Here is a 26495-nt window from a genome sequence, read left to right as displayed (position 1 = left end):
TGCCGTGACTGCCATAGCATATTGTACACGCAAAACGGATTGTAGCTCAAAGGTTTGGTGGCTGGGCTGGTGTCCACTTTTCTCTTTCAGTGGCCTACAGAGACCACACCAAAGAGACTGGAACACAGGGGTGCAGGCTCCATGTGGGCCCCAGCTCAGCTTCTCCATTTTCAGTGAGTTGTGTGTGGTGTTGCCCTTGGAAATGGAACCCTGCTGTCAATCTGTGGAGAGCAACCTCTTGTCTCAGCCACAGCCTGTGCTGTTTAGGGATTTCCATGGGGGCCCCCATGGCCAGCAACTCAGTGGGATGCAACCCTAGCCTCAACTAGCTACAAGAGATAGACATCCAGTTAAGATTCCATATCCCCGTTACTAGCAGTCTTCATGAGGAGCACCTTAAATTGGAGGTCAGGAATCCCATGGAAGAGGAGGCAGAGAGGATGGAGAACAGCAGGAGAACAGGGCCCTACAAACCAACGAAGGCAGGCACATAGGGGCTCATAGAGAGAGACTGTGAGGCGGCAAGCACACAGCCTGCATGGGTCTATAACAGGTCCTCTGCAAACATATTATAGATAGTAGCTTAGTATTTTCGTGGGACTCCTGACTGTGAGAATGAGAGGATCTCCGACTCTCGTGCCTGCTCTTAAGAATCCTTTTCTCCTGCTGGGGTGACGTGTCCAACTATGATATGATCGTTTTTGCTTCATCTTATTGTATTTTATTTTGTCATGTTTGGTTGTTTTCTCTTAGAAGCCTGTTGTTTTCTAATGAGAACCAGAAAGGGAGTGAATCCAGAGGGGAGGGGAGATGGTTCAATATAAGAAAAAATATAAGAAAAAAATGTAAAAAAAAAAAAAGGACCCTAAATTTGAATTTAGACATTCAAATACTGGATATTTTAAGGTTGTTTATCTAAACTATTATAGCTATTTTTGTTTCTATTAGCATATATTAATTATATAGTGTTTCATTATAGTTTCATAAAGGTATCTAATGTATTACATAAGTGTATATAACGTACAGTCACATTGCCCTCTAGAACTCTTCCCTCTCCTGCAGACCCCCTTCCTCTTCTCAGCCAGTCCCCTTCCATCTTTGTGTCTTTTCCTGTGATCTAATGAGTTTAATTAGGTCAACTTACAGAAGTGTGGGTGAGAATTACTCCAGACTTTTTAAGTTCAATCAAAGCAAACAAATTCATGAGCCTCTATTTTTAAAAATGCTTCTTTTATCCTCAGGTTATCCTTAAGATTAATTTTAAAATTCCCTTGTTAACACTCAGGATTACTGGTCAGACTCACCATGCAATACCCGGCATAGCCTCTGTATCACCCAGTACCACCTCTGTATCACCCCGTATCACCCATATAACTTTAAAAAAAAACAAGAACAAAGCCAAAACGGAGCTGTAGAGATAGTTCAGTAACTAAAAGCAGTGTTTAAAATCTCCTGCGGAGAACTGGCGCTGAGTTCCCAGCACCCAGCTGATGCCCTCTTCTGGCCTCTGTGGGCACCTGCACTCATGTGTACACACCTTCACAGGCACATACAGTCACACGTAATTAAAACAAGACAAAACTTTTTAAGAAAGAAAAGCCCATACCCTCAAGAGTGTGAATACCTCTTGACGCTTCACACCTCCTGGGAGACAGAGTGTGCCATCTCACCATAAAGAACTCTGTTGATGGGTTGGGAGCTATGATTTAGGAAATTGAGGTTTGTTTTTAAAGAGGATATTCCGCCAAGGAAAGGAAGTCTGCTTTGGGATCAGCAAGGTGGCTCAGCAAGTAAAAGTGCTTGATGTCAAGCTCAAAGATCTGAGTTCAATCCCCACGACCTACAGAATGGAAGGAGGGAACTGACTCCTTTTACATAGCATGGTGTGCACACACACCCACAATAAATGTGATTGTAAATTTTCATATATATATATATATATATATATATATATATATATATCCTAATAGGGAACAGTAATATATTATCTAAAAGCTTAGGCCTGAAATCCCAACACTCAGGAAGCTGACACAGGAGAATTGAGAGTTTAAGATCAGCGTGGACAACTTAGTGAAACCCTATCTTTAAAATTCATGTGTGTGCGTATATGTGTGCATGTGTGGTAACACATGTGTTAACACATTTCTATAATCTAAATCTGAGTTAAGGATATGAACTGGAAACGTGACCAAGAAACCATCAAGTGCCTTAAATTGTCCCAATCCATATACTTCATATTGGGAAAGAATGGCGTCCATCTGATTGCCTTTCTATTTTGAGGCACGATGTAGCTTTGTTGCTCAGGCTAGTCCCAAACTCCTTGGCTCACGCGATGTTCTGCCTCACACCTGTCTCTTAGGGAATGCTAACCCCAAGTGAGAAACCCATCAGGTAAACAAAGGAATGGTTTTAAAAGATGACACTATTCAAAGAGGAAAAGAAAGTAACCCTGTCAAATTCACCCACTGAGTCATTGCCTCCCATGCCAGAGTGGGCAGGAAAGTGAGTGTGGTCCAAATAAGCTGAGGTTTTAGAGAAAATAAGCATAATTAAGTTCTAAAGCATTTTCCTAACAGTGCCTGTTGAGAAGAGGACAATGTAAGGGCTGGGAGATAGATGGATCAGTCAGTAGGCTTTGCCATAGGGCGTAAGTTTGGTCCCTAGCGTTATGGAAAAAGGCCAGTGCTGGAAAGCCACCAACCAGCCAGAGTACCCTTAACCAGACATCTCCAAGTCCCAGTGAGAGACAGGGTTCAAGAAACAAGGTGAACAGTGCCTGAGGACATCCGAAGTTGTCTTCTGGCCTACACATATGTACACACACACACACACATACACACGTGTGCACACACACATACACCAAATGACCTTTATCATACAGGAGACTAAATGAGTGGTACTGGTCTCAGATATAAATTGAAGAGACTTGAAAGTATGCTAGAATTAACTAGTTATTCAAAAGGGTTCGTAATCCCAGACAGAGGAACTGAAAACTTTATTATAAAGATAATGTAGCCATTCTTGAAAGCACGGAAAATGTGACTCTAAAGTTAAATCAATCATAAGCTCAGTGGCCAGAAGCAGGGAAGAACTGTGTTTTTGAGAATAAAGATAGAAGTTGGGTAGTGGTGGCACCGCCTTTAATCCCTGCACAGGGGAGGCAGAGGCAGGCAGATATCTGAGTTCAAGGACAGCCTGGTCTACAGAGTGAGTTCCAGAACAGCCAGAACTACATAATGTTGACAGAGGTTTCTGTCCCACCTGGTCCCACAGCCATTCAGTCCCAAAGAAACACACAGAGATCTACATTAATTATAAACTGGCTGACCTATTAGCTTAGGCTTCTTATTAATTCCTACATCTTTTTTTTTTTTTTTTTTTAGAGAAACATTGTTGTTTAATGGTAAAGCTCAGCACACTCCAGCACCAGGACCGGCATGGAGTCGAAGCAGCAGGGACAGCTGGGTGACCCCATGGAGCCTCACATGGAGAAGAGGATGAGGAAGGCGACCATCAAACAGAAGAGCCCCATGGCCTCAGACAGGGCAAAGCCCAAAATGGCATAGGAGAAAAGCTGTTGCTTGAGAGACGGGTTCCTGGCATAGCCAATAACCAAGCTACCAAACACTGTTCCGATGCCAGCCCCGGATCCGGCCACACCAACTGTGGCAGCCCCAGCACCAATAAACTTGGCAGCTGTGTCAATGTCCTGGGAAACAACACTGGTCTGGAATTCCCGTCTGGCCACCTGGAGAGGGGAGCTGCTGCAGGAAGGTTGTGTAGATGGGGCCTCTGGTCTACTCAAGAGGGAGGCAGTCACAGGCCTGATTAGACCCCTGGTACAGGAGCGGATCAGAACTGGAGTAACGAGAAGTGCCTTGGTGGTCTGCATTTTTCAATCTCCCAGCTTTAGCCCTTGGTCTCAGCGCTCGGCTCCCCCACCCCTATTTCTTACATCTTAAATTAACCCATAGTTCTTGTCTGTGTTAGCCACATGGCTTTGCACCTTTTTTTTTTTTTTTTTTTTATGTGAGGCATTCTCATCTTGCTTCCTCTATGTCTGAGTGACGACTGTAGACTGAGCCTTTCCTCTTCCCAACATTCTCCTAGTCTGGTCCCCCTGCCTATACTTCCTGACTGGCTACTGGCCAATCAGTGTTTTATTAAACTAATACAAGTGACAAATCTTTACAGGGTACAATACTATTGTCCCACAATAACACAGAGAAACTCTGTCTTGAAAAACAAAAAATAAAAAACAACAAAAACAAGATAGAATGTGCTGGGGAGATAGCTCAGTGGTTAAGAGCACCGGCTGTTATTGTAGAGGACCTGGATTCAATTCCCAGCACCACATGGTGACTCACAGCCATCAGTAACTCATTCCAGGAGGTCCAATAGACCTGTATGTGGTGATACATGCAGGCAAAAACATTCATATGCTTAAAGATTAATAAATAAATCTAAAAATAATAATAAAGAACAAATGGTAAAGATACAAGGGTGGTTATGATAACATATGTATTTAATCTTAGCACTTAGGTGGTCAAAGGCAAATGAATCTCTGTGGGTTTGAGGCCAATCTCTTCTACACAGAGAGTTCTAGGTCAGCCAGGGCTGCATAATGAGAAAGGAAGGAAGGAAGGAAGGAAGGAAGGAAGGAAGGAAGGAAGGAAGGAAGGAAGGAAAAATTTTAAAAGATTAAACATACATACATACATACATACATACATACATATACATGCAGAGAGAGAGAGAGAGAGAGAGAGAGAGAGAGAGAGAGAGAGATGAATTTTACTGGGACATCCGAGCCAGAATGTTGGAAGGATCTGTAGAAGTGTGAGACCATGAAGCTTAACTTAGCTTTGCCAGGCCCATTTTATACCCAGGAAATACCAAACTTAACTTGGCTAGGTCCATTTATGCCCAGGAATATCATTATCATATATTTCTGTCTGCTTTGGTTTGAACGTCAGGAATGTCACTTATCAAGCAGGTAACCTTAGACACGCTGCCTGAGCTACACCATCTTAAAAACAGGAACGATACCAAAACCACACAATGTAGTCAAATGTGTAGCACTGAGTGGAGCCAACACCTCACCTGGCTTTAAGACATATGCATGTACATTTTAGTCTCACAGGTTTGCTTTGAGAACACTCCTCCGTATTTGTGAGTGTTTAGTTAGCCCAGCTATTATCTGAGGAGTCTATAAACTCAAGGGCCCCCATTAGACATTAGGGGTCTTTATTAAAAGGGGTATTTTAGCACCAAAAGCCTTTGTCAGATGAAAACTTCTGAAGTCCCCTCCATTGCCTAAGAGGAATAAATGAAGGGGAAAAGCTGCTGTATAAATCTTGGACAAATCCCAGATGCCAACCAGAGGGCTTGCTGGGAAAACTAAGCCCTCTGAGTCACACCATCCCAGAGGGGTCTGCCTTCCTGTGGAATGCAACACGGACGGTCCTGTGTATCTAGAGGGAACCTGGTGACATTAGATGGAAACTTCTAGAGCCCAAGTCCTCCCTATAATCTTCACCAGTTTTAAAATATCTTTTACTTTCAATATTTTGGTGGTGAAGATTAAATCCAAGGTTGTGAGCTTCATCCTAGCACTGATCCAGTTCTCTCAATGTCTGCTGAGAATGTGATAAGGAATAATTTCTTTGTTTAGTGGTCTAGACAGAAGCAAGTCAAGGACCAGTTCAACCAACTTAGTATCAATTGTTTGACCCTAACTCAAACAAGAATTTAAAACGCATCCCTCTGGCTTCAGCTCCATGCAGCTAGACCACTTTGTTCTGAGGAACAGAGGTGGCTTATAACTCAAAAGATGCCAGCAGATGTCAATGTAAGTGTGGCGTGCACACACAATGGAATATTATTTGGACACAGACAAGAATAAAATCCTATTGTTTACAGCAACCTGAGGAGGAATGGATTCCACTATACTAAGTGACGTAAGCCAGGGACAGACAGATATTACATGCTCTTGCTGGAAGCTAAAACGAAAGTTGATCTCAGACAATGGAGGAGAGTGGCCACTAGAGGGTAGGAGATGGTAAATGGGCTATGGTAGAGGAAGGCCAGGAGTCACACAGGCTAAGTCCTCGTGTTCTGGTTAGGCAGGACTACAGTTTGTACCTTATGTACTTTACAAAGGAGTCTGAAGGTTTTCAAGGCAAGAAATAAATGTTTAAGGAGATGGAAATGTCAACTGACTTGATCTGATTTCCCATTATATATATGAATGTACATATATACATCACTTATATTATCCCCTAAAAATGTGTGATTATTTCAGGTCAAAACTAAGGAACGCTTTATATTTTGTGTTTGTGTATGCACATGCATGTCAATGCACACATGGAGGTCAGAGGTCAGCCTGTGGGAGTTGTTTCTTTCCTTCCACGTTGTGGGTCCTAGAAATTAAACTCAGTTGTCAGACTTGGCAGTAAGCTAAACCATCTCGCTGGCCCCAAAATAAGGAAGTTTGAAAGTGCTAGTCATAGAAGTTAAAAACCAAAGAAGGGCTATGGATATAGCTGAGTTGTCAGGGTGCTTTCCCAGCACGAACAGGGTCCTGAGTTTTGACCCTCAGCATAGTGTCAACAATGTGTTAGCACACACCTATAATCTTAGCACTTGTGAAGGTGGAGGCAGGAGGACCAGGAGTCGAGGGTCATCCTCAGCTATACCAGTTCCAGAGCAGTCTGAGCTACAAGAGACCCCATCTCAAAACATAAAACCCAGATGCAATGGTGTGAACCTGTAATCTCAGAACTCCTGCAGTGAGAGACCCTGTCACCAACATGGTAAGAGAGAACCCCTTCTGAAAAGCTGTTCTCTGGTGTTGACAGGGGTTACTCTCCCACCCAGTTCTGCAGCCATTGAGTCCCAAAGAAACAAACAGGGGCTCAGGCTTCTTATTAACAACTCTTACATATTAAATTAACACATAGCTCTTGTCTGTGTTAGCCATGTATCTTGGGTACCTTTTATCAGTGAGGCATTCTCATCTTGCTTCCTTTTGTCTGGGTAATGACTGCAGACTGAGCCTTTCCTCTTCCCAGCATTCTCTTATTCTGGTCCCCCTGCCTATACTTCCTGCCTGGCTACTGGCCAATCAGTGTTTTATTAAACCAATACAGGTGACAAATCTTTACAGGGTACAAGACCACTGTCCCACAGTACTCTGGTCTCTGTGGCATCATTTGCCTTTCACTTGTCAAAGTATCTATCACATCTGAAAGACTGGTGCTGGGGATGGGGACATAAAAATCAGCTGATACTCTGATTACCAGCAGAAAAGTTTTATTATTCCTTTTAAGGACAGACAAACCACACGCAAAGCCTTGACTTACAGACACAAACCAAAGAAGCCATAGATATTAAGGTACGAGACACAGTAGGGGAAACCGCTTTGCCTCTGAGGTTCACGCTGGCGTGGCTGTGACAGAGCTCCCTGGTGGCCTGGGAAGGGTGGAGGTAACTGGGCTGTGGAACGGAGGAGGACAGCTGTGGTTCTAAGTGCTAAAGCTGCAGACCAAGGGCAGGGCCGCGTGGGCCTGCCCAGGGGAAGGGGAGCAGCTGGTTTTCTTTCCCAGGACTTAGGCGGCTTTGCAGAGGGCCACTGCGGAAAAGCGGACCTCCCCCTGCTCACGCTCAGTGAATTCTCTGCAGACCTTGGCAGCATCCTGGAAAGGAGGGATGGTATTAGTATACGGAACCTGCTGGAGACAGGAATTTCAAAGAGAAAGTGTTTCCAAGGCCTAGTCAAGCAGTCTACCCTCATCAACTTTAAAGGATGAGACAATGGAAAAGACTCCGGTGCTAGGGCGCTATACCACAGGCTCAGCTTTAATGTACACTCCTCATGCTTGGTTTGTTATAACTAGGTTCACTAGTAGAGTATCTTTTCATTTGCGTTTTAATAAATAAAGCTTGCCTGAAGATCGGAGAGTAAAACAGCTCCCCTGGTCAGCCTTACAGACCAGGCAGTGGTGACACACACCTTTAATCCCAGTAGCCACACTAGTTGCCATAGAAACTGGGCAGTGCGCGCCTTTAATCCCAGCCCTAGAGAAGATTTTAAAATGGGAGGAGACAGCTCTCAGACACTGTCACTCTGAGATTCCCGGAGCCAGGATCACCACTTTGGACTGAGGTTAAGGTAAGAGCCAGTGGCTGGCTACTTTGTTTTTTGGGTCTTCGGATTGAACCCCAATTTCAGTCTTTGAGTTTTTAATTAATCGTGCATTACACTAGTGCTGCGAGGTGACCAGATCCTTGATGTTCCAAAGCCCAGTCCCCTAAAGAAGGGTCTCAGTGTACAGTGGCCGAGACCCAGGGTTCCACTGTTGAATTCACAGAAGCCTCAGGCACTAGTCTGTATCCTGGATCCTCATCTTGGAGAAGTCTCACTTCCTGCATTATTAAAGGGAACACTCAACAGAAGGTAGAACTCACTTAGGGAATCACCCAGCCTAGGAGTCAGCAACTGCAGCCTACAGGCCAAACCCAGCCTCCTGCCAGTTTGGTGAACAAACCTTTGGCAGACATGGGTAGACACATCTGTTTAGTTACCGTCTAGCAGAGCTTAGAGTGACAGGCACAGCTCTGGGCACCGGTCACAGAGCCCACGTACCACACAAAGCCCTGGTACTTCCTATCTTCTCCTCACGGACAACCTTTGCTGACCCCCACTGTGTACACCAAGTGCTGAGAGAACATTAGCTGTTGTTGCCACTACAAATAAAGTCATACCTCAATGTCTTACATTTTATCATAAGACATTCCTTTGCAACAGCATCAGGATTCTATCCTAAAGATGTATTTTTAGGTCAAAAAGGCCCAGAACAGTTCTGAACTGAGTTTTCAATAGTCACTTCTAGCAGGATAGGTATACAGTCCTGAATCTTTTTTTTTTTTTTTTTTTTTTTTGATTTTTCGAGACAGGGTTTCTCTGTGGGTTTTGGAGCCTGTCCTGGAACTAGCTCTTGTAGACCAGGCTAGTCTCGAACTCACAGAGATCTGCCTGCCTCTGCCTCCCAAGTGCTGGGATTAAAGGCGTGTGCCACCACCGCCCGGCTACAATCCTGAATCTTAAAGATTTCATTTTTTAAATTTTTTTTTAAGTATATGGATGTTTTGCCTGCATGAGTACCTAGGTACCACTTGCAAGCCTGGTGCCTGTGGAGGCAAGAAAGGGACTTCAGATCCCCCTGGAAAAGGAGTTGCAGATGGTTGCGAGTCACCACGTGGTGCTAGGGATCAAACCCAGATCTTCTGTAAGTGCGTCAGCACCCATCCGCTAAGCCGTCTCTCCAGCACTGTTTTTAGTTATGAGAATGAGCTTGTGTGAGTTTGTGTACGTTTGTGGATGCCATAAAATGACAGGGAGCTGGGAGCTGCCTGGATGGTGGGTACTGGGAACTGAACTAGGGCCCTCTGTAAGACCTCTCTAGTCAAGTGATCCTGCATCCCCTGCTCTCCAATACCAGTAAACCATGGGGGAAGAAATGATATAATTTACCTAGCCAACATTTGTAACATATACCCAACAAGGCTAACCCATACCGAGAAGCATCAGAGGATTGCGGAAGGTAAAGAAAATTGATATTCCACTCTCTAGGGATGGTGTAACCCCACCAAGAAACAAGGGCTACCTTAATCCCACACGAAAGCCAAGCAATGGCTTTCAAGCCATTCTAACTAAAGATGGCACACGAAACAGATTAGCCAGGGCTTCTTTGAAGGATCCTGTTTAAAACCACTTGTTCTAAAGCGAGGCAGCTAGAATGCCTAAAGGATCTTTAAGCCCTAAAGAATGCTATTAACCAACACAGCTGATGCTGGCATTCTGAATGTCAGCACAGTTACACAGAAGTGGTGGGAAGACGCGTGTCTGCGGCGGAGAGAGAGGCATTCCCAGGATTACCTGCAGCAGAGCGTCCTCTGAACTGGCGCCATGGTTCACGGGAAAGGGCATTCGCCCATCTAGAACAAAGAAGCCAGGCGGGTCAGCTTTCCTTACACATTTTCAGAATACAGTAGTTGCCCAACCCAGAAGGATTTTTAGATTCTTCCAAAGGCTGCTATCATTCCCACGAGGGAAACCTGATCTCAGAGCAACAGGATACAACGAGTTTGAGCACAGCCACTGATAATTCTAGTCTACAGCTGGGATCACACAGGTCTGACCCAGTTACCCTAACGGGGAACCGTACCCCTGTGTTTTGGATAAGACAGCGTCACGCAGTCTCTACAGGAAAGAATGCTTTAGTGACAGCCGATTCCCTGTCTCCTTTGCCCTTGGGAGTCTAAGTCTGAGAGGAGACAGCTATGAGCCTTTTCCAGTAAAGTAAAAGGGACAAATTTTACAAGATGGATATTCCTCTTTATTTCCATAAATAGAAATGATGCTCAACAGATCCAAATTCACTTTACAACCTGAGAATGGTGGTGCATGCCTTTAATTCCAGCATTTAGGAGGTAAAGGCAAATTGATTTGTGAGTTCAAGGCCAGTCTGGTCTACATAATAGGTTACAGGACAGCCAGGCGCTGGTAAAGAGAGCCTGTCTCAAACAAATCTTACCAAATTCACTTTACAGAAGCATTTTCTGTATTACAGAAGGTCATATTCAGGCACTGATCCCTGTGTAAAATGGACGACGTCAGGGGACACCAAAAGTGAGCAGGGTGAGGGAGTGCCATGAACCCTATAACCAATGCCACTCTGACCTTCTCACTAGCTTGTCACTGGGCATTTTAGTTGCCTGGGGAGGGCCAGCTGGGTGTGACAGAGGGCTAAATGTCCCCAGTGGAATACAGTTATGGCATCATAAATCACTGCATATATACTGCTGGAAAGTCACACACCAGCGCTGTCCATAAGAGAGATATTCTACTGGATTCCAAGATGGAGCGATACATACCAAGTTCATAGAGGTGGCCATCTACGTTGTTGAACAGAATAAAATGAAAATTCACTTTGTCATCTGCCTGAAAAAGAGTCAAGGAGAAAAAAATTAGTGAGGTAGTAGATGGAACTTAGTTAAAATCATTCTCTTACTCTCTAAGAGTGAGAGGCGGAAATGCTGGAACAGTTGGGCCAACTCTGCAGGCCTATCAATTGCATGCTCTTTAGTGGGAAGGAGATTGGGCCCAGGGGAGGGTATCTTGCTTTAAGTCTAGAAGGCAGGAGACAGCTGTGCCAATGCAGGCCCTGGCTTCCAAGTTAAATTTTGCATTGAGTTTAGGGGGTCTCTTTACACACTATGGCTTCTTTATTTTTTGGTGCTACAGCTGAACCCATGGGCTCTTACAAGCTAATTACAGAATCGACCACTGACTTATTCTAATTGCCAAGCAGATTTCTCAGATGATAGGAGGGAAACAGATCAACTCTGTATGTTATCAGAGGAGGATTTTCTGGGGTCAGCTGGCCTTGCTGGGCAACACCTGCAGGCCACTGCACTGCAGTAAGTGATTCCTGTAACTATCCCACAGGAGACAGAGGGCGCGTGGGTTCAGCCTGACTCAGGTCTATACTTGTATTGGTATTTACCCGACACTGGCCCTCCTGGGCCACGGAGTCATGGGCCGCCTGAATGGCCTGCAGGAGAGAGAAAGCCGTTAGCATGTGGTGCAGCCCTCCAGAGCTATGTAATAGCGATGCTACAGAAGCCCTTTCTACCTCGTTCTTCTCAAAGCACTTCGCTCTGTCTTCAGGGGACATCTTCTCCGTTTCAGAAAGAAACTGCTTCAGGACTGACCCATCCTCTTCAAAAGAAAAGGTACATATTAGCATAGATTGGACAATATAAGAGGGCACACACAGTTCTTGTCCACTTAGGCCTTTGCACACCTGGCCCTACGACCTATACATGGCCTCAGGGATGTGGATGAGCTGTCCCTTTACACAGAGCTTCCCAGCCACTCTTTGCTGCTGCATTCAAGCCAGAAGAGCTGCCCCACCCTTCCAGGGCAGCCGCTTTTTCTTTCACCTGGTCCCTGACACCCCAATCCTGCCCTACCCATGTCTCAAATCTCACCACTTCCTTACAGCATCCATATACTTGAATCATGTATTTGTGGGGTCCTAGTCCCTTAAAAGAAGAGCCTATGTCTGCGGCTGACTCTGAAACACTTCCCAATTCAAACGGAAGACCTAGAATGCCATTAGCATAGATGTTTTAAGACAGAAATATGAATACCTATGCTCCCTGGCTTAGAGCCCAGTGCAGTTGCCTTTGGTATCAGCAAGGCCACTGCTCAACAGAATACGTACAGATGGTAGGAGACCCTACCGCAGCAAGAATGGTTCCAAATGACCTCAGCTCCAACTCAGCTCTAAATTTAACAGATTTGGTTCATGGGATTATTTCAAACTCCGAGGAGGATGAGGGTGGGCTCCATCCTATAGTACTTGCCTAGCCCTGGACTTGATCCCCATCACCAAAAAAAAGAAAAGCAAAACCTGGGATTGATGGGGATCCTCTAACTCCACGGAAGGACCAACTCACATGAACTCTTGGATCCCGGCTCTACCATGGTTCTAACATTGCCCCTGATCCCGGGAACAGACTCTAGTCAAAGTAAGAATTATAGAGGAAATAAAAAGGACCAAACACAGCTTCCTAAGACAGCTTCATCACAACCAGGCTGGAAAAAGAACTTCTAGACCTAGGTACTAATGGACAAGCAAGCACTCTAATTTAGAAACTGCACAAGGGTACTTTTTAATCCAAGCATTGTTGTGAAAACAAATGTATATGTAAGTGTGCATGAGTGTGCATGCATGTGGCTGTGTGTGTGAGAGATCAACCCTAGGGCCTTGCACTGCTAGACAAATTAACTATTAAAAAGCAACACATTTTTTTGGACATAGGTTTCAGTGGCCTTGAATAGGCTCAAGTGATCCTCTTGCCTCAGGATCCTGAGTAGCTAGGTCTGTATTTGATCTGCAGGGGCAACAGTGCTGAGGATATTCAACTTGTAGCCACCTGCAGCCATTCAAATTTAGGAGATGGTAAATTACTATTATTTATTTTTAATAAATAAAGTTTTAAGTAAACCCAACCATGCCCATCTGCTTCCAGCATTGCTGTGGCAGGTTTTCGGCTACAAAGTCAGAGACCACACAGCTCTCAGAGCCTAAAAGACTTACTCTCCAGCGTTTTTAAGCTTTGCTGATTCTTGGCCTAAATCACACGTAACTGCTACATGAACATAACATTTTCTTGCTGACTCTTGCTGCTCTTACAGGCTTACAGGCTCAGACATCTTTCCCTACATCCCGTTCAGCTTCTCCTGGAGGAGGGCAGAAGCCCTGCACCTGACTATGCTCAGAGCTGCATCCTTCAAGGTTTCAGCCTACTGCTATGCCTTCCTGCGTCAGTGGCTCTCCGCCGTCCTGGCCCCTCTGTCACTAGGGGACACAGAACTATTGCAGATAGGCCCTACTGATCTACATTTTTCTGGCTGTCACCTTTAGTCCCTTAGAATTTTGAGAATTAAAAGGAGTATATGTGAGAATCTTTACACCAGCTGGCCCTCAAATATTTTTCTCATCTGAGCCCCTGCAAAGCTGCGAGAAGAGAAAGGAAAAAAGAAAAGGCTACATGGGAAGCTCACTGTGCAGGGGATGGGGGCAACAGGACCTTGGAGGATTAGTTTCCTCCCCTCCAAAGAGAAACAGCAAAACTCCATTCGTGGGACTGGATCCAGGTGAGTAGTCTGTGTGATTTAACAGGCTTCCAACAACTGTAAAGACAGGTGTGGATGCACACACCTGTAAACCCCAGCAGGCAGTCGAGGCAAGAGGATCACTTTGAGTTTATTCAATTCAATTCAGGCTAGCCAGAATTACAGAGTGAGATCCTGTCCTGCCCCACCACGTGTGTTTGTGCTTATCTAGTACTGAAATAAACTGTAACTGTTAAGCTGTGAACTCTTTGAACCCCACGTCTCAAGTTTAAACAGCAGGTGACTGAGAGCCAGCTAGACAGCCTGAGTTCAGTCGCCCCCCCCCCAACCTCCAAGGAGAAGGAGAGGTACGTACTCTAACCCACACAGGCATGCTATGGCACACGCCCACACCAATAAAAACAAAACCGCTTAAAAAATAACAGATGTCCAAATTATTAAGCCCCAAGTACCAAATTCCAGCTTGTCTTGATTATTGGCCACTGCGTGGATCAGCCCGATGGTACCACAAGAGTTTCCGATGGTCTGCTTCATGAAGTACACTTTAGGACTCACTTCTTGGCCCTTCAGTTCCTCGATTTGTTTTTTCCTGAAGTTCTCATGCTGTGAATAGGGGGGACAAAAGGGTTTTTTTTTTTCATCTCAAAATGCAAATGCACACGGCAGTCCAGCCAGTTCTAAAGAGATGTGCAGTGTGATGTGCGACCAGGAGCAGCAGCCGTGGCTCTAGATGCTGGCTGGTTGATGCCCAGAGAACAGTCCATCTTCCTCCCATACCCAGGCAGGCCGTGGGGCTCCACCCTGATGCTGCAGTGCAGGTACAGTTTTGGATGGTGCCCAAGGGTGTCTAGACACCACAGCAACCTTTAGCTGGCGGCGAGGTATCAGGAGATCCGGAAAGAGCCCTGCTCAGGGTTTTCTCCCTTCGAGAACAATGGCTGTATTTCACACAGGTGTCCTTATCAACCTCCGATCAACACCCAGGGGCAACACCAGCTGATGTCTGTTTCTCCCTCCCTTAACTGTTTCATTTGTGTGCAAGCTGATGCATTTAAACAAGCTTTAGCTGTTGAAAGGGGCAAGTGGAGGCAAGGACTTTGTTTCCCCCCTTTGTTTTGTTTTAGAAAGGCATTGGTACAAGGAGTGGATAATGATTTAAAAAACAAAAATCAAAACCTTTTCACCTTGTAAGAGGAAGACAAGGTACTGGTTTATCCTTGCCAGCGATACAGCAGGGCAGAGAGTCTCACTAGAGAGGAGAACGGTAGCGATCGTCTAGAGAGACTCTGCCATATGAACGGTATTTACTCAAGTCATTGCCCGCTTCTTGTGCAATGACTCAGGAGACTGTATTCCTCTCACTGGCGAGTCTGAAAGCCCTGAGCAGTTAGGAACTGTCAGTTAAAAGCAGGTACTACTGCTATGGAGACGCCGACTGCCCACAGCCAGTAGAAGTCACCCGGCCCATCGGCCAGCATGATCCGCGTCTAACAGCCTTGCGCTTACTGCACATGGAAGTGGAGTGTGTGTTTATTCTATGGCTCTAGAACGGGAGCAGGATTGTCTGTCCCACAGGGTGAACTGAACCACCCCTTAAGAGGTTCTGGCGTCCTAGTCACTGTTAGGGGTTTGCACACCTTTCAGGGCTAATCAGCTACAGTTGTGAAACAGACTAGCGCCACCCTTTAGCTGTTTGTGCTCTTGTTCAGAGATGCTTCTAGAGCAATCTCACCACCACAAAGGGAATTAAGATGTTCATTTAGGGTTTCCCAACATAACCGGAGTCAGGACTAACGGTTCCTAAATTAACTTATGGATGGAAGTCGAACTAAGTTTCATTTTCCATTAAAAATTCTTTAGTGTTTTACACATGACATATGCAGACCTGGTACTCAATATATGGGGCAGACTGGACCGCAGCTACAGGATAAAACAGCAGTCAGCCAAACTGGAATGTTCTCTACAAAGATCCACTGGAGCCTGCAAAATGAGACCACTGAGCAGCCGAAAGCAAACAGGCTGCACCACTGCCTCCCAGAGGCCTTGCCTGAGCTCTGCTCAAAACCTCCAAGTCATCATGGGGCCCCGTCAAGACCAGCTCCGGAACCGCTCGACTGAGCAGGAGACGGGGCTTTGGTGCAGTCAAGGAAGCCGGCCTGACATGCCAAGGGTTGCAATAAGAACTTCGACTAGGAGACAGGTCACTGGGATCTTCCGCACTATGTGTTTGAACTCACGAGAGACCATTTGCTAGGAGGAAGGTCTAGACCTTTCCATACAGCTTAATTTTGGTCAAGAATGCTCCAAGAACGCCTGCCCTTAGGATGGTATTTATTTAACCTCATCCCATGTAGAGTGAGGCCAGAAATGCCAATGCCTCAAGTTTTGCCCATTTCTTCCCCTTCTAAATTCTGCGGGCAATTGGCAGCAACAGGAGACAGGTGGTGCCATGATTTGCAGGGACATGGTAAGATAACACATATCCCACTGTTTTTTGTTTTTGTTTTTTTTTTTTTATCTGATGCTCAGTGTTGGCGTCACATAAATTCCCGAACACTGGAAGATGGAAGACCTTATCAAAAAGTGCAAGGGTGTTTCCATGACTGTGCTAAAGACACAAGGTCAGAGAGGTAGAGACAGCTGCTGAAAAGATTCTGTGCACCCATGATTCAGCTTTCAAACAGCTGGTTCAACAGTGTGCCTGCTGCAGGGGACACATGGAAAAGAGCCCTCAATCCACCAGAAAAGCAGATGGAGGTGGTAAATTAAGGGAACAGTTTGGTTTAAGCAAGCCAGGCCCTCTTCAATTTACAGCTAAGTGGAAGTCTGAGAACCAAACAGTGACCTTAAAAGGAAATCACAGCCACCCCCAAGTGGATGGAACCAAGCGAGTTCCTCTGGATAACTAGAAAAATAGACAAGATCAATACGCTTCATCTCTTCCAATAATGGCCATTACAACAGGAGAGCCAATGAATAGGTACCACGAAAATCAGGCACCTCCCATCCTAGGAGGCGCAATCCTTATTCCCTACCCCACGGGAAAGGGGGGCAGCGCGGACTAAGGGCGCATCCCAAAACACTGTGCATCATCTGAGACCCGCCCATTACAAACCTAACCCTACCTGGGCCGTGAGGGGAAACAGCAGCAGCAGCGCGCAGGCAGGGGATGGCACTGAGCCCAGAGTCTCCTCCTCCAGCCCTAGCACGTCTGCGAAGCGCCACTGGCCGGCGACACCCAGCTTGGCCAACACCTGCAGAGAGGAGACAGGGCAGCCAGACGGAAAGAGCCAGACAAGTGATGGGCACCTGCTAGTGGGTGGAGTCAGCACGCGCATCCCCCCACCCCCACCCCCCGACACACACACACACACACAGGTCCCCACCCGAGTCTAGGAGGAGCCTCCGCGACGTCCCACTCTCCGTGCCGCGCAGTGACACAGCACAAAGCTCGGCCCACACGTGGCTCCCGCGAAGCCCTCTGTCTAGAGTCCGCTAGGCAGTTGCCACGCCCTCGAAAGCTGCTACCCGCGCTCGCTCCTGTCCGGGTGCATCTCCCACCATCCCCTTTGATCTATCTCTCGGTCATCCCCAAACCCTAAATAACTCAGGGCAGAAAAGACAACCAGCAGGGCGCCCCAGCCCGGCCACCTCCATTGCGCAGGGCGCGGCCGGCTGGGCGTCTCTGACGATGCTCCCGGGGGAGAGAGACAGAGGCTGCGCACCATGCCACTCACTTTGTTCAGCATCTGAAAGGCAAATGCAAAAATGAAAAAAAAGATAATAAAGCGACCCGATTCGACTCTTTGGCCGGAACTAAGGCCCGGCCGTGCGCTCCCATGGCGGCCCAGCAGCTACGCTTACCTCGGGGTTTATCTCCATCGGCTTCAGCTGCATCTTTGCGGATCACAGGAGCAACCACAATCCTATGGATCCGAAAAACAGCCGGCGGAGCCGCCCAGGCTGCACCTATAAAGCGCCGGCCGGACGCACTGGGGAAGCCGGAGCAGGGGAGACAGGGGCAGAGCCAAGGCGAAGAAGACGGCCAAGCGGTCTCGAATCCCCCCCTGCACAAGCACAAAGTGGTACAGTCGATCCCCCAAACCTTGCAGTCTCACTCGCCGGTGAGATAATCTGGTGGTTGTGGAGGTTTTTGTTGGTGGGTGTTACTTGAACGCATGGAGCAGCCTTTTTAATGGAGCTTTTAATTCGGGGCGAAATTTCTGGAAACCCATCCTTTACCGTCTCAATCACTTCAAAGTTCGAGGGTCTCTGAAGCGTTGAGAAAAAGCACAAACTCAACAGGTATATATAGATATTTAATATGAATATAAATGTTTGTCGTCCCCCTCACCCCGCATCTTGGAACAGTTTGTACTTAACCTCAGACAATTTGTCCTCCATGTTAAATCGAACCTGCGCTCAGGCTTATTTTTTTAATGGACTGCCCATAATAAAACATCTGATATGTAACCGATATGCATTAGTGAGGCTGATGTAATGTGACTCCAGGGGAAGAACCAGTGGGTCCTGGGGAAACGGTGCAAGCGGGGACTGTAAATACAAGACACGAGAATACAGACTTTAGAAGAAGCAGGTCAAAGAAAAGATAGGCGATTTTGAGACAAGAGGCTTAAAAGGGAAAAGCTCATCTTTTGATGGGAAAAGCCATTTTCAAAGAACAGAGGCTTGGGGTAATAAGATTCTGGTCTACAATACTTTCAGCAAAGAAGAAAGGGAATTGGAAGTAAGGAAACCATGGTTTCTGTAATGATCTTGGGTGGGTTGTGTTCTTTCTAATAGGCACATTCAAGAGATGGAAAGAAAAAGCCTCTGCTGAAGGAGGGACCAGATTGTATCAATTGTCGGGAAAGCTAACCCACAGGAGGAGGTGACTCAGGAAGCCGGCAGGTTGGGTATTTTTAAAAATCTGCTCAGAACAAATGGTGAAAGAACAGAGAGTCCGAGGTTAGCAGGGGATGGGTCAGGGGGAAGGAACCAGTATTGTTTCACAGTGCCGTCTCTCTGACTGGATCCTTTACTCAGCCATCATAATTCATCCAAATGTTATAAATCCGGATCCAGGGCTTAGAAACGTGAATTTGCTCGGTGTCACAGTTGGGAAGTGAGGCAGGAGAACAAGCCCTGGAAAATGGGGCCGGAAGGGCCCATTCTCTATTAAGATTTGGCAACATGCTACTTCGATTTTCTTCCCCTTTCCCTATCAGGAAAAAAAAAATGACTTTCACATACCAAGTGAGAGGCAAGAAGACATTAGTCAGATCCTAATGAGCGAATTTTATACTATGTGAGTTACGTTTCAATGAAGTTGCTAAATAAAGAAGATTCAAGACAGGTGAACACAACCCAAAACACCTGGTTACGCTGACCACATTTTTGTCTTTTGACCGAGAAAAACTGCGTTTCCAGTTCTCTTTGCTCATTCCACACATATCGCTTGAACACTCACGACTACTGGTCACTGAGCTTGTGAACATTAAGGTGAATCCAGAAACGAATATGGAAACTTCCTCATGTAGCTCTTATCTAGTGTGGAACTCTTATACAGTGTCTAACTCAGTGGAGGGAATTCAAAAGGCATGACAGACAGAAAATTGCATTTGAGCTAAGGCTGATGGGTAGGCAGAAGTCAACAGAGGGCGGTTGCTGCCAAAACAACTAGTTAGAGCTCTATGAAGTCATGGCCAGAAGACTTTGTGGAAGTACTCAGTTATTCACTCAACAAGTCTGTGCATGTGTGTGCACATGCGTGTGTAGGTGTGTGTGCATGCATGTGTGTGTACATAGGGTTATCATGTCAGAAAGCATGGGAACAATACACTAAATAACTCTTTACTTCTAAGGAGAGTAGACCCAGATCTATCTTGTCCTAATCTTTAAACGTGGGAGATAAGTGCATGGCAGTGCCAAAATCGCAAGGCAAGAAGTTTCACAGATCTCAGCCAGATTCTAGGACTCATAACTTGTAGAAAACAATAGAGCGATGTGCCGGCTGGCACTTAGCGGCTCCTTTGGCAATAAACCTGGCTGGCCAGGCAGACTGGGGGGGTGGGGGGGAGGGGCTCGACAGTTCTGTACTGTTTTATTAGCGCAGTGTTAGAGAAGCCCCACCTGCGGCTGAGTTTCAACAATCCAGATGTCAGATTATTTAGAGAAACGAGTGTACAGTAAAAAGTTGGGATGAATAGGGAGCCCATGATGGTCGCACATCTTTGTGAGTATATTAATGTACATACCAAGGACATGTATGAAGCTCTGCGTGTTGATTATAGTGCAGCTGACCTGTATAGGAATTCTTTCTCCCCTGTAATTCTATGGTTACAAAATTATAAATTTGGAAAAGTGTCAACTGAAAACTAATCACAGTATTTTGATTTTAAGTATTTAAAATTAAATACACAAGATGAGTGTGGTAATGCTAGTCCTTGTAAGGGTGAGCCAGGCGCATGATAAATGCAAGGCCAGTCTGGGCTGCATAGATAGTTCAAGGCCAGTCTGGGAACCTTAGCAAGATCTTGTTGCATGCCCATACCATAAGTTAATAAAATTTAATACATAAAAGTCATAAAGAAAAACATTTTGAGAAATTAATTAAAAATGAATTAATGAGTATAGTACCTGACTTTCTGAGTAGTATGTGGAAAAAGGGGGGTAAAAAAAATATTTTTAAGACAGGATCCCACTGTGTAGCTCTGGTTGACCGGGAATACACTATGTAGAGCAGGCTGGCGTTAAACTTCCGAGATCCACCTGCCTCTGCCCTCCAAGTGCTAGAATTAAAAACAGGCGGCACCGTGCACAGCTTCAGATATCTTAAGCTTCATATAAAGCTAATCCAGTCTTTGTCTCTAGCATAAGCAAGAAGTTCAATTTCATTTTTAATCATAGTGAGTTCCCAGCACACTGCCTTCCAAAGGGTTTGTAGTCCCCCCACCCCCGGGGATGCTATGATTGATTAGTAATGTCTGCTGTGCTAGATAGTTCTGTGTCAACTTGACACAAGCTCTTGCAGAGAACCAGAGCTCAGCTCCCAGCATCTACATCTGAAGGCTCACAAGTACCTATAGTTCCAGGGGATCTGATGTTCTCTTCTGGCTTCCATGGGCATGCAAGTGTGTGTGCACACACGCACACACTTTATTTTTAAATAAAGTTTAAAAAAAAGAGACCCTGAAATTTTACAGAGAGGGAAAGTCAAAATACCGTGCAAAATGGTTGGCAACATAGAGGGTATATAATGTGGAGAACAAAGAAGTGTGGTTTTGTTTTATGGAGGAAAGGAATTATATGATTTCTGTGCCAGTGCATTTAAAGGAGGGGGTAATCTTTAGGTTGATTAAGAAGCCAGATGTGATGGGGATTTAATTCTCAGACCACCCTAACACTCCTTAACAACGCATTGAGACTGTGGACAGATAAAATCCACTCGTGTGAGAGTGCAGCAGAACTTTCTAGTGGAGCTTCACCTTTGTGCAAACAACACCACAGTCTAATACTAAAATAGTTCTTTACTGCAAAAGTTATCCCTTTTGAAATGAGTTTCCTCTCCCTGTTAGCTGACGTTTCTGGCTCTGTAGATAGTTCATGTACACGGACTCATGCTATGAATAATCGTCACTGTCTTCTTTACCTAGCCTGTTTCCGAGGCTGGTTTGTTAGCGTGCCCCAGAAGTCAGTTCCTTTCTGTTGCTGACAAGTGCTCTGTTCTGCAGATGCATCACATTTAATTTCCCATTCACTGGATGCTGGATGCTCCCTTTGTCTCCGGGGTTGGATTACCCTGACCAATATGACTCTGAACATTTCCCTATAAATAACTGTGTGGGCAATTATACCCTTCACTGGCTTCTTGAAGTGGAAATGTTAGATGGAATAGCAACTGTTTAACTTTTTAAATGTTTATTTTAAAATTTATATTTGTAACCTTTCAATGAGCCACAAGTAGGATTTGGCATTGCATGCCGGTGGTACCAGGACTTGGTAAGGCAAGAAGATCATGAGTTTAAGGCTACCTTAAGCTGCACAGGGTAGTCCAGATTGTTTTCCCAAGTGCCCATACTATTTTATATTTCTGCCTATTATTGTCAGTCTTCTTTACTAACCCTTTATAACACATATGAAACAAAACTTCCCTTACTCCCTCCGCAGTTCAGACAGAGACTCTCTTCATGCTTTGTTAGTTGCTTAGGAATCTTCTTTGGTGAAATGCCTACTCAAATACATTCTAAGACTGAATTCCCAGTCCCTGGTGCTAAGGGAGGGGCAGAAACTTTAATGGAGCCTACTGGGAGGTTTTCCAGTTGCTGGGGACCCTGACCCTTTCCCATCTCATACCTGAACTGGCTTTCTCCACCACCCATTCTATCGTAATGTAACATGCTGCTACAGGCTCAAGGCAGTAGAACCAACTGGTCACGTACAGATACCTCCACACAAACCTTTATTATATTTTTAGACTGTTTTAGCTCAGATATGGGTTGCAGTACCAGAAAGCTGACTAGTATGGAAAGAACTGTGTGCTCACTACATGGGGAAACTGGATGCCCACACACAGAGGGATGAAACTGGATCCCTGTCTCTCATCACACGCCACATAAACGCTAAGCATGTTAGAAACTAAACATAGGAGCTGGAACTGTGAAACTCCTAAAGAGAAATGGAGGGGGACGCTTCTGTGTGTTTGGGGATCAATAACCTAGTACTCCTTTGTTCTTTTCATTCAAGGTTGACGCGCCACTCTGTTGTGTGGAGCGATGGGCTGCGTCCCGCCACCCGGCTAGCTTTCCCCGAAATAATTACACGGAAACTGTATTTTTTAAAACATTGCTTGGCCCATTTGTTTTAACCTCTTATTGGCTAGCTCTTACATATTGATCTAACCCATTTCTAATATTTTGTGTAGCACCACGAGCTGGCTTACCAGGAAAGATCTTAACCTGTGTCTGTCTGGAGTGGGAAAATCATGGCGACTGTCTGACTCAGCTTCTTTTTCCCAGCATTTTGTTTAGTCTTTTCCACCTACCTAATTTTCTGTCCTATTAAAGGGCCAAGATAGTCTCTTTATTTAACCAATGAAATTAACACAAAACAGAAGACTCTCCCCCATCATTTGGCTATTCTTCCTCATTATGTTTCTCAGTTTTGTGAAGAACAATATTGTTATTTTAATAGGGATTGCATGAAATCTGTAGAACCTTCAGGTGGTGTGGATAGCTTAACAATACTGGTTTGTCTAATCCCGCAGGTGGTTTACTATTTCTTTGTGTCCTGTCAATTACTTTCATTCAGTTTTCTTTAGTTAAATTAATTTCCAGGTCTGTCTGTGTTTGTCTGTCTGTGTCTCTCTCTGGTTCTTGCAAACAGCATTGCTTTCTTCTATTTCAGATAATTAACTATTGGGATGCGGCAATGCTTCTGATTTTTTATGTTCATTTTGTATCCTGTCTCTTCGCTGAATTCATTTCTTGGCTCTAAGGTTTTTGGTGGAGTCTTTGGGCAGGGTTATCCATGTTTAAAACATCATAGTATCCTCAGGTGCTACTGACTTTTGTTCAGTATTTCCATTTTTGATGCTGTTGATTCATTTATTTATTTTTCTGTTGCCTTATTGCTGATCTGGATTCCCAGCACCATGTGGAATAAAAGTGGCATAAGTTGGCATCCTTGTCGTGGTCAATAACCTAAAGACAAAAATTTCCACTTTCTTCCCATTCAGAATGATGCTTTCTATGGGCTTGTTATATCTGGCCTTTATCATGTTAAAAGACCTTCCTTCCCTTTTATCATAAAGAGATTTGAATTTTATCAAGGACTTTGTGGACATTGGAATGATTTTGTTCTTCATTTTGTTGGGATGTGTGCTGGTCTGCTTTATGTCAACGTGATATCAGTTAGAGTCATCTGAAAGCAAGGAACCTCAATTGAGAAAATGCCCATAAAGTCTGGCTGTAGGGCATTTCTTAATTAGGAATTGGTGGTGCTATCAGCCCTGGGTGGTGGTGCCATCTCTGAGCCAGTGGTATCCTCAGGTGCTACTGACTTTTGTTCATTATTTCCATTTTAGGCGATATTTATTTATTTGTTTGTTCTCTGTTGTCTTATTGCTGGTCCTTGGTTCTATAAGGAAGCAGACTGAGGAAGCCATGATGAGCTAGCCAGTAAACAGCATCTCTCTATGGTCTCTGCACCAGCCCCTGCTTCCAGGTTCCTTCTCTGACTTTAATAATAAATTATGATGTGGCAGCATAAGCCAAATAAACTCCTTCCTTCCCAAGCCGCTTTGGTCATAACAGTGACCCTAACGAGGACAGATGTGTCTGATCACATCTCTTAGTGACCTATGTTGAGTCATGCTTCCCTGCTTGAAATAAGTCCCATGGGATTGTGTGGATAATATTTTTAACATATTGTTGGTTTTGCTCGTTAGTATTTGTTGGAGAGTTGTGCTTTGGTGTTTATTAGGAATTCTGGCCTGAAGCTGTATTTTTGTCAAGACAGTGCTGGCCTGGGGCCAGACAAATAGCTCAGTGGTTAAAAGTAGGCAGGCATACTGCTCTTGCAGAGACAACCAGAGTTTAGAACCCAGCACCCACATCAGGTGGCTACAGCCACCTGCAACTCCAGCTTCAAGGGAATCCAATGCCTCTGGCTCTGTATGCCATATATATATAATATTTATATATAATTGAATATATAATTTGAATATATAATTAAGATTTTTAAAAATCATAATAAAAAGATAATGCTGGCTTCATAAAGTGAGTTTGGAAAAAAATCCTTCCCTCTTCCTCTTGGCACCAGCCCTTTTTAAGTTTAGACAGGGTCTTACTACATATCCCTAGCTGGCCTGGGGCTTACTATTGTAGACCAGGTTGGCCTCAGACTCACAGAGATCCTCCTGCCTCTGCTTCCTGTGTGCAGAGGATAAAAGGGATGCTCCACCATGGGATGTGCCACCATGCCCATCATCATCGCTTCTTTTTAACAAATGAAGAATTGGCACCAGCTTTAAGGGTATTATGGTAGCATTCAATAGTGAAGTTGCTGCGGGGTAGGTGTGTGAAGGCTTGGTCTTCCGGGTTGTCCTATCAGGAGGTAATGGAACCTCTGAGAGGTAGTGGCCCTTGGTCCCTAGGGACATTTTCTTACAGCCACTTTGGTAGTTATCATGAGAGGACGGAAGGAAGCGAAATTTTGCCTGTCTTGTACCCATTGGTTGGAGATGCTGTCACTCGCTTCCTCCCACATGTTTCTGTTTCGCTGTGTCCTGAGATGGTGCAGCAGGATTGTCCTCGGCATACAGCTGCATGCCACACCATTTCAGAGACTGTGCCTTCAGGACTGTGAGCGGCATGAACCACTCCTTCAGAAGCAGCCCACGACACAGAGATGACTGGGGACAGATAGCGTATAGTTCTAGGCTTATTCAATTGGGAGTCTTTTATTATTTATTGTTTATTCAATCTTGCTAATCATAATTGTTCTGTGTTCCAGCCCCACCACAGCCTGGGTTCAGGTCCTGAGGAGGGACAAGAGTGTCGACACGGAGAAATGAATTGTATGATCACCAGATGAGTTTCACACAAATTGCTGGCCAGAAAAGCTCCAGCCATCTTTATTTATGCATCAAAAACAAGCATGTCTTTCCATTCTAACAAACAAGTTTTTCCCATCTTCCAACGTTAATCTCCAGCAAAAACAAATATGTCAATTATGGTTTCTTTACCCAGCTTTTGCATCAAAACATCTTTAATCCAAAACAACACTTATCATTTTGATAGCTGGACCACATAAGAAGCTGGGTACATCCTGTCTTTACAAAAGGTGAATGACATAAGCACACATTTTCCAGAACAATAGTCTTATTCAAAATATATTTACAGAAGTAGGAGTGATCTGCCTCCGATCCTGTCAGTACTGAATTAGAGCACCTCCCAGGATCTGAAGTGACAGCTGACATCCCCAGACAAGAAACCTGAGAAACATCAGCTTCCAAAGAATTGTATGGGAAAATATTTGAGAAAAAAAATGAGGTTTTCTGGAATGATCACAGCTGTTCCATGCATGACTGACAAAATGAAATCAAAACTACCAAAAGAATCAACAATATTACAAGAGAGAAGACAGCATCCAGGCCTCAAGGTCCCAGCAGTATTCTGTGCTCTCCTGAAGTCCACTGGTTCTTGACAAGTGAGACTGTCTCCATGGGGTTTTGCCTCATCTGGAGATCCGTTGGACAAGCACTCACATACTGGTCTGAAACCAGACAGAATGGCTCCTAGATAGACGGAACAGCTCCCAACAGGTCTGCTTGTCTTACTTTCCTGTTTCTTCAGGATTCAATTGTGGCCCGGTGTGGTGGTGTACCCCTTTGATCTGAGCACTTCGAAGGCAGAGGCAGGTGGATTTTTGTGAGCTCAAGGCCAGACTGGTCTACCTAGTGTGTTCCAGGACAGTCAGGGCTATAGAGACTGTCAAAAAAAAAAAAAAAAAAAAAAAAAAAAACACGGATTCAATTATGGCAATGTGTGTATCCAAAAATTCATCAGTTTCTTCTAGATTTTTCAAATTTGTTGACAAATAATTGTTTAGTGATTCTTTGTAACAGGTCCTCCTCTGTCCTGCCAGCCAGATCTTAACTACATGGAAACTTATATTAATTATGAAACTTTGGCCTTTGACTTAGGTTTGTCTCAACTAGCGTTTGTAACTTAAATTAACCAGTTTATTTTAATCTACAGTGTCGCCTGGCTCGTTGCCTCAT

The 26495-nt window shown here is 44.9% G+C and overlaps 2 protein-coding genes and 1 long non-coding RNA gene across 3 annotated transcripts; 1 reads left to right on the top strand and 2 right to left on the bottom strand.

Annotated features, from left to right (window-relative positions):
* Nucleotides 1-3481: 3481 nt before the first annotated feature.
* Nucleotides 3482-3928, bottom strand: LOC130876441 (ATP synthase F(0) complex subunit C1, mitochondrial-like). Its single transcript, XM_057772981.1, has one exon. It carries the CDS (start codon nt 3890-3892, stop codon nt 3482-3484), a length of 411 nt encoding a protein of 136 aa, XP_057628964.1. The 5' UTR covers nt 3893-3928.
* A 3369-nt stretch (nt 3929-7297) lies between these two features.
* Uchl1 (ubiquitin C-terminal hydrolase L1) lies at nt 7298-17715 on the bottom strand. Its single transcript, XM_057772735.1, has 9 exons — nt 17576-17715; nt 17449-17460; nt 16837-16965; nt 14164-14314; nt 11700-11785; nt 11571-11618; nt 10939-11005; nt 9941-9999; nt 7298-7697 (listed from the first exon to the last, which is right to left on the bottom strand). Exons 1-9 carry the CDS (start codon nt 17606-17608, stop codon nt 7611-7613), a joined length of 672 nt encoding a protein of 223 aa, XP_057628718.1. The 5' UTR covers nt 17609-17715; the 3' UTR covers nt 7298-7610.
* A 154-nt stretch (nt 17716-17869) lies between these two features.
* On the top strand, nt 17870-26138 carry LOC130876246 (uncharacterized). The gene is made up of 3 exons (XR_009057279.1): nt 17870-18016; nt 18515-18622; nt 25226-26138. It is a non-coding gene; the product is annotated as an uncharacterized LOC130876246 (long non-coding RNA).
* The last annotated feature ends 357 nt before the right edge of the window (nt 26139-26495 follow it).

This window comes from Chionomys nivalis, chromosome 6 (genome assembly GCF_950005125.1).
Source record: "Chionomys nivalis chromosome 6, mChiNiv1.1, whole genome shotgun sequence".
Lineage (NCBI taxonomy): Eukaryota > Metazoa > Chordata > Mammalia > Rodentia > Cricetidae > Chionomys > Chionomys nivalis.
Note: the sequence above shows the minus strand (reverse complement) of the source record. Positions and strands in the feature narration are given on the sequence as shown.

Excerpts from the sequence above, each read along its gene's own strand:
- Uchl1 (XM_057772735.1), bottom strand. The coding sequence starts at position 17,608 with ATGCAGCTGAAGCCGATGGAGATAAACCCCGAG. Across the intron at positions 11,619-11,699 it reads AGTGCTTTGAGAAGAACGAG|GCCATTCAGGCGGCCCATGA; the intron begins GTAGAAAGGGCT and ends TCTCTCCTGCAG. Across the intron at positions 10,000-10,938 it reads TGGCCACCTCTATGAACTTG|ATGGGCGAATGCCCTTTCCC; the intron begins GTATGTATCGCT and ends TCTTTGTTCTAG.
- LOC130876441 (XM_057772981.1), bottom strand. The coding sequence starts at position 3,892 with ATGCAGACCACCAAGGCACTTCTCGTTACTCCAGTTCTGATCCGCTCC.